The sequence below is a fragment of the Glycine soja genome, chromosome 12 (genome assembly GCF_004193775.1).
Source record: "Glycine soja cultivar W05 chromosome 12, ASM419377v2, whole genome shotgun sequence".
In the NCBI taxonomy this organism is placed as follows: Eukaryota; Viridiplantae; Streptophyta; class Magnoliopsida; order Fabales; family Fabaceae; genus Glycine; species Glycine soja.
This window is the reverse complement of record NC_041013.1, coordinates 18,183,799-18,195,387: the sequence shown is the minus strand read 5'-3', so window position 1 is coordinate 18,195,387 and position 11,589 is coordinate 18,183,799. Positions and strand designations below refer to the sequence as shown.

The window sequence follows — 11,589 nt, the reverse complement described above, 5'->3', positions numbered from 1 at the left end:
CTGGATGGGTGCAGGCGCCCTAGCTTGTACGGGTGTTGAGTTCAAGGAGTCCCCGACGTGAGCTGAGAAGCTTGGGTGATGTTGTGCGTACTATAGGAGGCATGTTTTTCTTTTCTTAACTTTTTTAGTATTTTCCTTCTTTCTTCCTCTCTTATTTTCTCTATTTCATCTTGACTTATTTCTTCCACTCTTTTTTTATTTTTATTTTCTCTCTTGTTTTTCTTTCCACAACTTAAGGGATCTCAACTCATCTAATATCTTATACAAGGGGTCCTTAGGAGTAGAACCCTCACCATTAACACTAGATGAAGAATGAAGACTCATGTTGGTTCCTAAGTTGTGGTTCTTTCTTGTTGGGGGTTTGAAAACAAAAGGTTAAAGAAACTATGGTTGAAACTAGCCAAAATAAAAACTAAAAGAGGTGTGAAAGATAAGGTAAAAACTAATTGGTAAAAGGCAAGCTATCTAGGCAGTTTGACAAAGGAAGGTAAATGAACTAAGCTATGAAAGTAAGCAAGAAATTAAAGTGTAAGAAATGTAAACTAGGCGGATCCTAAGAGTGTTTGGATGACCTCATTTAAGGTTCCCAACAAAACACTCACTATCCTAAGGGAAAATTGTCTAAAATTATTACACACAAATGGAAGTAGGGTGACCTATTGGAGGCTCCCAACTAACTTCCAATTAAAGGCCTTTTTGTTACAAAATTTGAAAGCAAGGAAAATTTCCAATTACAAAATTACAAAAAAAAAAGTCTTCAATTTTGGTGGCTATTCTCTCTGTGGTGTTTCACTCAATTTGGAGTGCTTCTTAGTCCAATAGCTCATAAGATGGTTGGCCCCTTGCTTCTTGGCTCAAATTCTTCAAGGGATCGCACCAATCCTCCTTTCCAATTCCCTATGTGGCAACTCACAAACAAGAAAACAAAGAGACAAGCAATAACAAAAGACCAAAAAAAATGAAATGAAAGTTAAACCAATAGAGTTTTAACAAGACAAATTTTCAAGGATAATTCAACAATTAAAGTAATGAAAAGCACATAAAAGCAAGCTAGAACTCAAAGAGAAACCTAGAATGGCTCTAGAGTAGAGTAGAAAAACTAAAAAACAAAAGACTCAAGAAACCTCTAGTTTTGACACTTGTTTTCACAATAATTTTCAATTGAAATTTCAGAACTAAGATTGGTATAAAATAGGCACCAATTATAGAAAAAATTTCGAGCCTAAACAACAAGCACACTTCCCTTTCACTTCTTTTTTCCTAGACACCGATTTTTCTTCCAACTTGTATGATTTTTATTATTTTTAACTTTTATCCAAATTGCTTGGTTCTTTTTTTTATAATTTCCTTCCTGATGTCTAGAAAATTCAATAAAAATTTCAGCTCAAAATTCGTAGTTACCAATTCTCAATCATTTATACAAGTTCGTATGTTCAAGCTGCCAGCACTAGCGATTTCAACCTAGAAATCAAGAGTAGTGTTTATGTTGCTTAAGGCTTGGATAGTTATAATTTGTGTTTTCTTATGGTCAATTATCTTGAATGAAAAAATTCAAGAGAGCTTAAGACTTATTTTGATTCACAAATCCAGCCACAACTCAACTTCATCATAGGCATCATGTAGGAAACTTAGAAAACAAAAAAAAAGGTTCAACAAGATTAATTACTTCTAGGAATTGATTTAAAACATATTATGAACTAGATAACATGCATGAATTAGACTCAAAATTCAAAAGATAGGCTAAGAATGACAAGAATAGATGAACAAATGTATCTAGAATTCAATCAACAAAATAAAAATTCAACACAAACTTAGAACATAATGTGACAATTACTATGACTAAACATGACTCTAAGACAACATGGATTAAGTGATTTACACTTAGATTTTTGTTTTTTTTTTCTAATCAATATTTTGGAAGAAAATTTATATCTAAAGATTCAGCACAAGAATATTATGACTGAAAAATGATAGAACCTAAAATCAACACGAAAACATGATTCAAGAGTAGATCTATAAAATTTGAACCATAAAAATGCAAGAACAAGTGTAGATCTAAGATTTAATCGGTTTATTTTTTTTAATCTACTCTAAACAGCACCAAAGCACAAGACAATAAAGGATATACATGGAGAATAAGATGAATAACAAGGAATTAAAGTGAATTGATCGAACAAAAAGATAGAGGAAGCAAAAGAACATCACCAAGATGAAGATGCTCTTGATAGCACATGAAGTAGCTCCATTGGAGCTTGTAGGCCTTGGACCTTCTTCATCAATAAAGTCCTTTGCTTCTTGAGTTTTAATGGCAGCAGAATGGAGAAGAAGAAGAGTTGAGAGGAGACGCCACTTCAAGGAGAAAATGAGTCAAGAAGAAGCTCACCACCATAGGAAGCCATGGATAAGAGCTTGAAGGTAGAAAAAATGAATGGAAGGAGAAGGAGAGAAGGAGCACGAAATTTTGTGCCTCAAAAGAGGTCTGAACTTTGAAGTGTAATTCTCATATGATCAAAGTTGAAAAAATGCACACATAAGGCTTCTATTTATAGCCTAAGTGTCACACAAAATTGGAAGGGAAATTTTGAATTTCTATTCAAATTTCACTTGAATTTGAAATTGAATTTGTGGAGCCAAATTTTGTAGCCAAAATTTCACTAATTATGATTAGTGAATTTTAGTTATGGTTCAGCTCACTAATCCAAAATCAAATCCAAGATTCTTCACTAAGTATGCTTAGGTGGCATGAGGCATGTAAAGCATGAAGGACATGCACAAAGTGTGACTATATGATGTGACAATGGGGTGTAGCAAGCAAATGCTCACCTCTCCCTCTAAAATTTAATCGGATTGGGCTCCTCCCAATTCAATTAAATTTATTTTCTAACACACACATCAAATATTCACTTAATGCATGTGAAATTACAAAATTATCCCTAATACAAAAACTAGTCTAGGTGCCCTAAAATACAAGGGCTGAAAAATCCTACATTTTTAGGATACTCTGCCTACATTATGGAACCCTGAATACAAGACCCAAAAATAATGAAACCTCAATCTAATATGTACAAAGATAAATGAGTTCATACTTAGCACATGCACCCAAAATCTAGCCTAGGGCTCATGAGAACCTTAGAGTTTTTTCTTGCATCTCTGGCCCAATCTACTTGAAGTCTTCTATCCAATGCCCTTGCGGAGTAGGATTGCATCAATCGCCATTCCTAATCCAAAAAACCTTTGTTGTTTGATGCTAGTAGGCTTCCTCTTGAGCAAGATCATTTAACTAATCTCTTATGCACATAATTTTCACAGCTTAAGAAATTATAGTTAGTTTCCATTAAACTATAGCCACCAAATTAAGTTGACTGTGGTTACTAATGTGCAGACTATAGTTTCCCATTTTCCCGGACATTTTTGTTTTATATATATGGTTTTCTCCCACGTTGCATTATTTCCGGCAAATTTAATGCACCAAAATCATTTAATATCCTCACATTTTGGCGACTTTTTTAGGTTTATGAACTTAATTTCTTTTAATCTTTTATTTCAAATTTTATGGATAGAGACAATTACGTTTTGAACAAATTTAAGTTTTTTAAATTAATCTCTCTAACCCAACTTAAGTAGTTAAATTCAAAATTCTGCACGGGAATCTCAAAGAAAACAGTTTAAGCAAACAAATTGCAGACATCGATCCTATTCTTTTTCCTTCTTTCATTCTTTCTTGTTTATTTATTTATTTTGTATTCATATTCTTTTTCTTTAATGCAACATTACTAGAAAATTATTAATTTTAAAGCCATTTAATGAATTTTTATTTTCTAGAGCAAGTAGTAAAATGAATAAATAATTCTTCCTCTTACCGTTCTATGTTTACTTGCAAATCTACAGAACACACTGACTACTGCTTATATAAAACATCATTTTCCACACACAAACTCGGTCAAGTCATCACACATGCATGATTGTAACTAAAAGAAAAGTCACTAAATGTGATTCTTATCAATGTCTCCACTTCCTTTCATTATTCACAATTAGTCTTCCCTGACATCAGCTAATGGCCACAAAATCAATTAAATGTCAACATGGTAGCAGAAAATTACACATCTTATATAACGTTCTTATCTCTGTACGTCACATAAAATTTCTCTTCCAAATAATCGTACACGAACAAGGCTTCAAAGAAAAGGAAAAATATTTTTGAAGATCAGTTTGGATTGATATTTTTACACTGATGTAGCCCAAATTTATTGATATCTGTGCCTTATTTTTCAACTCTAAATATGTAAGCAAAGACGAAACAATTTTTTTGTCACACTTTGATTCAGTCATGCATCCTTCAGATCAGCCATTTTCAAACATCTAATTAGAATATTCCAAGTGTACACTTACCTCTATTCATAGAAATTGTTGAATAATTGAATCCTGCACAAGAAAATTTCTATGGATATTCTTTCTTCATTGATCTTTGTTGCAAGTATACTTATCCCTTGTTTCAAATTCTGCATAGCAGCTGATACCATTCTTCTGTCCCAATCCATTAGTGATGGCATGACCTTGGTTTCTCGAGGTGAAACATTTGAACTTGGTTTCTTCAGTCCCAAGAACTCCAACAAACGTTATCTCGGAATTTGGTACAAGAATATCCCCCAGACAGTTGTTTGGGTTTCGAACAGGGCCATCAATGATTCCTCAGGCATCTTAACAGTGAACAGTACAGGAAACCTTGTCCTCAGACAGCATGACAAGGTTGTCTGGTACACAACATCTGAGAAACAAGCACAGAATCCAGTGGCGCAGCTTCTAGATTCAGGGAATCTTGTTGTAAGAGATGAGAGTGAAGCAGACTCAGAAGGATATTTATGGCAAAGCTTTGACTACCCTTCAGATACAATACTTCCAGGCATGAAGTTGGGATTGAACCTCAGAACTGGTATTGAATGGAGAATGACATCTTGGAAGAATCCCAATGATCCATCCCCAGGAGACTTTTATTGGGGCCTTTTGCTTTATAATTATCCTGAGTTTTATCTGATGATGGGAACAGAAAAGTTTGTGAGAGTTGGACCATGGAATGGCCTGCATTTCAGTGGCATACCAGATCAAAAGCCTAACCCGATTTATGCTTTCAACTACATATCCAACAAGGATGAGAAGTACTACACTTATAGCCTACAGAATGCTGCTGTGATCTCAAGATTGGTAATGAATCAAACCTCTTCAATGAGTATTAGATACGTATGGATGGAAAACGAACAATATTGGAAGGTCTATAAATCGCTGCCAAAAGACAACTGTGACTATTATGGCACATGTGGAGCCTATGGGACTTGCTTGATTACAGGCTCCCAAATATGCCAGTGCTTAGCAGGGTTCAGTCCCAAGTCACCACAAGCATGGAACTCATCTGACTGGACTCAAGGATGCACACGGAATCAGCCATTAAATTGCACTAACAAGCTCAATGATGGATTTATGAAAGTGGAAGGTGTGAAAGTGCCAGATACTACACATACTTGGTTAGATGAGACAATAGGTCTTGGAGAGTGCAGAATGAAGTGCTTGAATAATTGTTCTTGTATGGCATATACTAATTCAGACATAAGAGGTGAAGGTAGTGGCTGTGTCATGTGGTTTGGTGATCTAATTGATATTAGGCAGTTTGAAAATGATGGGCAGGATCTGTATATTCGAATGGATTCTTCAGAATTAGGTATACACAAGGACTTTATAATCTCAATCAACTTCTTCAAAATTTCATTATACAAGTACATACACAGATATTATGTGCATTTTTATTTGATTTTTTATTTTGTTTTATCGAATTCAACTATGAAGGGGAACAAGAAGAGCACAAGAAGGTGGTGATCATAATAGTTTCTACCACCATTGCTACAATTTTAGTAATTCTTTGTATTGGTTGTTATCGTATATACATTGTGCGGCACAGCATAACTGGTAAGAAACTGACCTGGCAGTTACATATACCTACAAATACTATCACCTTTTAATTTATTTAATCATCTGTTCACCTCCAAATGAAATACAAACCAAGTGGAGTTAGTTCACATAATCAAGATAATTCAGGGTATGTAAAGTAGGTAACCAAACTAAATTTATTTAAGGCTGCAAACCCATGAGCAAAGAAGAGCATCTTGAAGCCTAGTGTGTCTTACTATAATAGTTCTCAGTGATTCTCTACATGCTTGATGATAGGGTAGTAGGGATAACCAAATTTTGCTCTGTTTTAGACTCTTAGTTAGCTAAAGCTCTCTGGTTTTATTGGATAATCATCGTAAATTCTTTTGCCTTGCAATAATATATCTCTCGCCAAAGTTAAAGGTATGAACAATGTGTAAAAGATTGTAGTGCCTAGGAGAATTTTGACCATGTATCTGTTCAACATCTTGATAAAAAATGCAAAGATGTAATGCTGCAAAGTTATTGACTTGACTAAACTATCATATACATTGTGCCTTTAACTAAATTGAAGCCATTGTTCCATTTTATCAGAGTATTCAGATATTGTACGTGATCAAAATAGGGGAGGAAGTGAAGAAAATATCGATCTCCCCTTACTTGACCTTTCAACAATAGTCATTGCCACTGATAACTTCTCAATAAACAACAAGATTGGAGAAGGTGGTTTTGGACCAGTATACAAGGTGATTCAATCTTCTTTGTCTTTTTAGGAAAAAGACCTCAAAAAGTGTCAATGTGATTAAGATTATTCCAATTTATTTATTTATTTTGTAGGGAAGATTAGTAAGTGGACAAGAAATTGCTGTGAAGAGGCTCTCAAGAGGCTCGGGACAAGGAATGACAGAGTTCAAGAATGAAGTCAAACTGATTGCTAAACTTCAGCACCGAAATCTTGTTAAGCTTCTTGGTTGTTGCGTTCAAGAACAAGACAGAATGCTGGTTTATGAGTACATGACTAATCGTAGCTTGGATTGGTTGATTTTTGGTATGAACATCACAAGATTTCTTATTGTGGATTACTTTAATGTTTTTACTCTAACCTTTAGAGGTCATGAAACCTAAATTTTGAGATTTAGAATGCAAATGAGGTGAACAAATTTAATCATATTGAACAGATGATACTAAAAGCAAACTGCTAGATTGGCCTAAGCGTTTCAACATTATCTGTGGAATTGCTCGAGGTCTTCTTTATCTTCATCAAGATTCTAGATTGAGGATAATTCATAGAGACCTCAAAGCAAGTAATGTTTTGCTCGATGACCAGATGATCCCTAAAATATCAGATTTTGGCATTGCTAGAATATTTGGAGGAGAGCAGACAGAAGGAAATACAAATCGAGTTGTTGGAACTTAGTAAGTATTATCTTAGTATCAATCTGAGTGTGATTGTTTTGTGAAATTTTGTTTAACTGCTTTTTATTTTGATGATATGTTGCAGCGGCTACATGGCACCAGAATATGCAGCTGATGGTATTTTTTCTGTGAAAACTGACGTTTTCAGTTTTGGTATTTTGTTGCTGGAGATTTTAAGTGGAAAGAGAAACAGAGGATTTTATCTTGAAAACCAATCTGCAAACCTTGTCACTCATGTAAGTATGTCTCAATTTTCTCAGTTGTTTTGATTGGTTTTGGTCTTTGGAGAATATAATATGGATTTCTTTCTATAAAACATTTTCTGTTTTCATTTTAATAACAAAAATGTCCCTTTGTTTTATGTTTCCAAAAGTTTGTACATTTGTATCATTTCTTATTTTCATTTTCTGTTTTTACTATTTCCTGTGCAAACTTTGAAAGTAGGAAATAGAAAATGAAAACAAAATGTTGTCCCAAACCAAATGGCACATTTGGTTTCAATCCTTGTCTAAATTTAAATTATTTTTAATCCTTACATTGAATTTTAAAAATACAATGCATTTGTTGTCCCTCACCAGGTTTAAAAAAGGACATAATTTTTGTAATTTTTAAGGACTACAAACAAGAAAAACACTTCATCAGATATGTAACATACAAAAACATAGTATTTTCACAAATCAAAAATATGTTTAAGCTTTTTCATTATAGGTGTATCATGGAAACTTGTGACATCAATTTTTGCATTCCATTGATCAGGCATGGAATCTGTGGAAAGGGGGCAGGGCTATAGAAATGGTTGACTCAAACATAGAGGACTCTTGTGTTCTATCAGAGGTATTGCGTTGCATCCATGTCTGTCTCTTGTGTGTTCAGCAACACGCAGAGGATAGGCCTCTTATGCCTTCCGTGGTTCTAATGTTGGGGAGTGAAAGTGAATTGGCTGAGCCAAAAGAACCTGGTTTCTACATAAAGAATGATGAAGGTGAAAAAATTTCCATCTCAGGTCAAAGTGATTTATTTTCAACCAATGAAATAACTATCACACTATTAGAAGCCAGATGAAATTTAAATCAAATTACTATATTGCTCATGCATGTGAGTACTATTATGTATTAGCAAGTGCACCAATTCTTCCCAAGTAGTAAAGCTAGAATGGAAGTTCGAGTGTTGAATCTACAGGAACTTTGTTTATACTAGATGAACATTTTATTAATAAAAGAAGTTAAAGAAAATTAACTTGAGAAGGTTATGAGAAAAATAATAATTTAAATTGACAAAAAAGTTAAATCAAACAAAAAAAAGAAATTAAACAAGAATTTAAATTGATTAATTAAAGAGAAAAATTAGAGAACCCAATAATTGTAAAAGTAAATTTAGAAGATGAGAATGTTGGAACTTAATCTATTAGAGTTACTCTTTGATGTAATGTTAAGCTCAATCCTACAAAACCGGCTTATAAGATGAGGATTACTCCTCATTTATATAGTTTATCTCGGCACTATTTTTATTCGATGTGGGACTTTACCACACCTACCCTCATGCTCACAAGGCTACTTGCCTAGAGCGTGACAATCATAGGGATCCTTCCACACCTCCCCTCATGCTCATCAAGGCTTTTGAAAGTGGGTTTTTCATGAGTTTAGCTCAACCCTACAAAACCGATTTGTAAGGTGAGGATTACTTCCCATTTATATAGTTTATCTCGACACTATTTTTATTCAATGTGGGACTTCACCACACCTACCCTCACGCTTACAAGGCTACTTGCCTAGAGCGTGACAATCATAGGGATCGATTAGGATAGGCTCTGATATCATTTCAGAAAGTGAGTGTTTCATGAGCTTAACTCAATCCTACAAAATCAGCTTGTAAGGTGAGGATTACTCCCCACTTATATAGTTTATCTCAGTACTATCTTTATTCAATGTGGGACTTCAACATGCCACATCACCATACCTCCCCTCACGCTCATCAAGGCTACCTGCCTAGTGCGTGACAATCATAGGGATCCTTCCACACCTCCCCACACGCTCATCAAGGCTACCTGCCAAGAGCGTGACAATCATAGGAATCCATTTAGGATAGTCTCTGATACCATGTCAGAAAGTGGTTTTTTCATGAATTTAGCTCAACTCTACAAAATCGACTTGTAAGGTGAGAATTACTCTCCACTTATATAGTTTATCTCGACACTATTTTTATTTGATGGGGCATGTTGAAGTCCCATATTGAATAAAGATAGTGTCGAGATAAACTATATAAGTGGGGAGTAATCCTCACCTTACAAGTCGGTTTTGTAGGGTTGAGTTAAGTTCATGAAACACCCACTTTTTGACATGGTATCAGAGTCTATCCTAATGAATCCCTATGATTGTCACGCTCTAGGTAGGTAGCCTTGATGAGCGTGAGGGGAGGTGCGGTGATGGGTCATGTTGAAGTCCCACATCGAATAAGATAGTGTCGAGATAAACTATTGAAGTATAGAGTAATTCTCACCTTACAAGCCGGTTTTGTAGGGTTGAGCTAAACTCATGAAAAACGCACTTTCTGACATGGTATCAGAGTCTATCTTAAATGGATCCCTATGGTTGTCACGCTCTAGGTAGGTAGCCTTGATGAGCGTGAGGAGAGGTGTGGTGATGGAGCATGTTGAAGTCTCACATCGAATAAAGATAGTGTCGAGATAAATTATATAAGTGGGGAGTAATCCTCACCTTACAAGCCAATTTTGTAGGGTTGACTTAAGCTCATTAAACACCCACTTTCTGACAATAATTTCTCATGAAAAAAGGATAATGAGAATATTGTGCTATAAGAAGTGATAACAACAATGATACAAAGATGAAATAAATATGTCATGTTCTTATAATAATCATTTCATTAGTTGCAAAATTAATGTGTTCTTATAATGATACAAAGATAAAACAAAAAAGGGAAAAAAGTTGTGCCGTTATCTACATTTTCTCTTCTCTCCATATTCTTTAAGACTTCGACTTGTCCAAACAGAACATAGTTTATTCTCATTCTCTCAATATCTCAGTTCATGGATTAAAGTAAAACATAAGCTTTTGGAAGTATAAACAGGAAAAATAAATAAACACAGTTATCACAATTCGGAAAAATGACAGGGAATCTATTGTGAACCAGTGTCTTAAGTTTCAAAATTCACTACATCATAGCTAATCTTGGTATTTTCTTTCAATACTTTTGACTATGGAGCATAAATTTCGTGTTACTATGTATACCGTATAGTGCATAAAGTTCATGGGCAGCCAATCTCAAATTTTGCATGTTCACCAAATCAAGGTATGTTGATCAATTTAGAAGTTAAAGTAAGTAATGTCAGTCACTGATAAAAAAATATCAATATTTGATATTATGTATACGAACATGACAAATAATGATATGCTAATTTTCTTATCCATCAACACATGAAATTACTTAATTTATCTTTACTGAATCTGGAGAAGAGGCATTAAACAGAATATTTCAGTGCTAGCTGCATCAAAGCTTGAATTTTACTCTGTTGATAAAATGGAAAATGTAGACAACTATGTTCAGAAATTTCAATTTCCAAATAATCTAGCTGACGAAATTGACTTCTATCATAGTCCATCTTATCGTTTTTCTCGCTGCTTCTTTCTTAGCGATGGCATTTAGGGGGGGACCGGGGGACCGGCATTCATAATCCAACGAGTCAAAAATTTATGTTTGTATTTTATATTTTATTATTTCTTAAGGCTAAAATATGTTGATAATCACTAATAAAAATTTAAATTTTAGGTTGGTTATCCAACAAATTTTTTCTTCATTTTTGTTTTTTAATAAAACAAAAATTATTTTTGTGTTTGATACTTATTTTTAGTCCCTAATAAACTAATAATTTTTGTATTTGTTTCTTTTTAAATTTTTTTATTTGTCATTAGCCACTTTGAAAATGACTAATAACAAAAAGAAAAATGATTAGAGAGCAAACACAAATTTTTTTAATATATCAGAAACTAAAGAAAAGTGTCAAATAAATATTTTTTATTAGTAACTCAATGAAATGAATAATTTATGAATGAGTAAACATAAAATTTAAGTATTTTGATTGAAAACATATTTTAGACTTTTTTTAATGTACGAAACGACAAGTGTGACTTTGGATTAACTGTGAAAAGAGTTATGTTAAAAGTCAGATATTCCTATAATCAAATTTTTAAGGGAAAATATTATGAAAAAATAACTTATGCTAGGATATATTAATTCATAATT

The 11,589-nt window shown here is 33.8% G+C and overlaps 1 protein-coding gene across 2 annotated transcripts; it reads left to right on the top strand.

The window, feature by feature from the left end:
* The first annotated feature begins 4,150 nt into the window (after positions 1-4,150).
* On the top strand, positions 4,151-8,413 carry LOC114379069 (G-type lectin S-receptor-like serine/threonine-protein kinase At4g27290). 2 transcript variants are annotated; one of them, XM_028337627.1, is made up of 7 exons: positions 4,152-5,710; positions 5,836-5,955; positions 6,511-6,662; positions 6,754-6,964; positions 7,095-7,332; positions 7,418-7,568; positions 8,089-8,413. In XM_028337627.1, the coding sequence occupies exons 1-7, from the start codon at positions 4,441-4,443 to the stop codon at positions 8,392-8,394; spliced, it is 2,448 nt and encodes an 815-aa protein (XP_028193428.1). In that variant the 5' UTR covers positions 4,152-4,440; the 3' UTR covers positions 8,395-8,413. The 2 variants fall into 2 exon arrangements, with proteins under 2 accessions (XP_028193429.1, XP_028193428.1); XM_028337628.1 differs by lacking the exon at positions 5,836-5,955 and having other exon boundaries at positions 4,151-5,710.
* The last annotated feature ends 3,176 nt before the right edge of the window (positions 8,414-11,589 follow it).

What these genes read in the sequence shown, in the direction of transcription:
- LOC114379069 (XM_028337627.1), top strand. Translation starts at nt 4,441, where the DNA reads ATGGATATTCTTTCTTCATTGATCTTTGTTGCAAGTATACTTATCCCT. An exon ending in AATGGATTCTTCAGAATTAG is followed by an intron (nt 5,711 to 5,835) that starts GTATACACAAGG and finishes TCAACTATGAAG; the next exon opens with GGGAACAAGAAGAGCACAAG. An exon ending in CTGCAAACCTTGTCACTCAT is followed by an intron (nt 7,569 to 8,088) that starts GTAAGTATGTCT and finishes TCCATTGATCAG; the next exon opens with GCATGGAATCTGTGGAAAGG.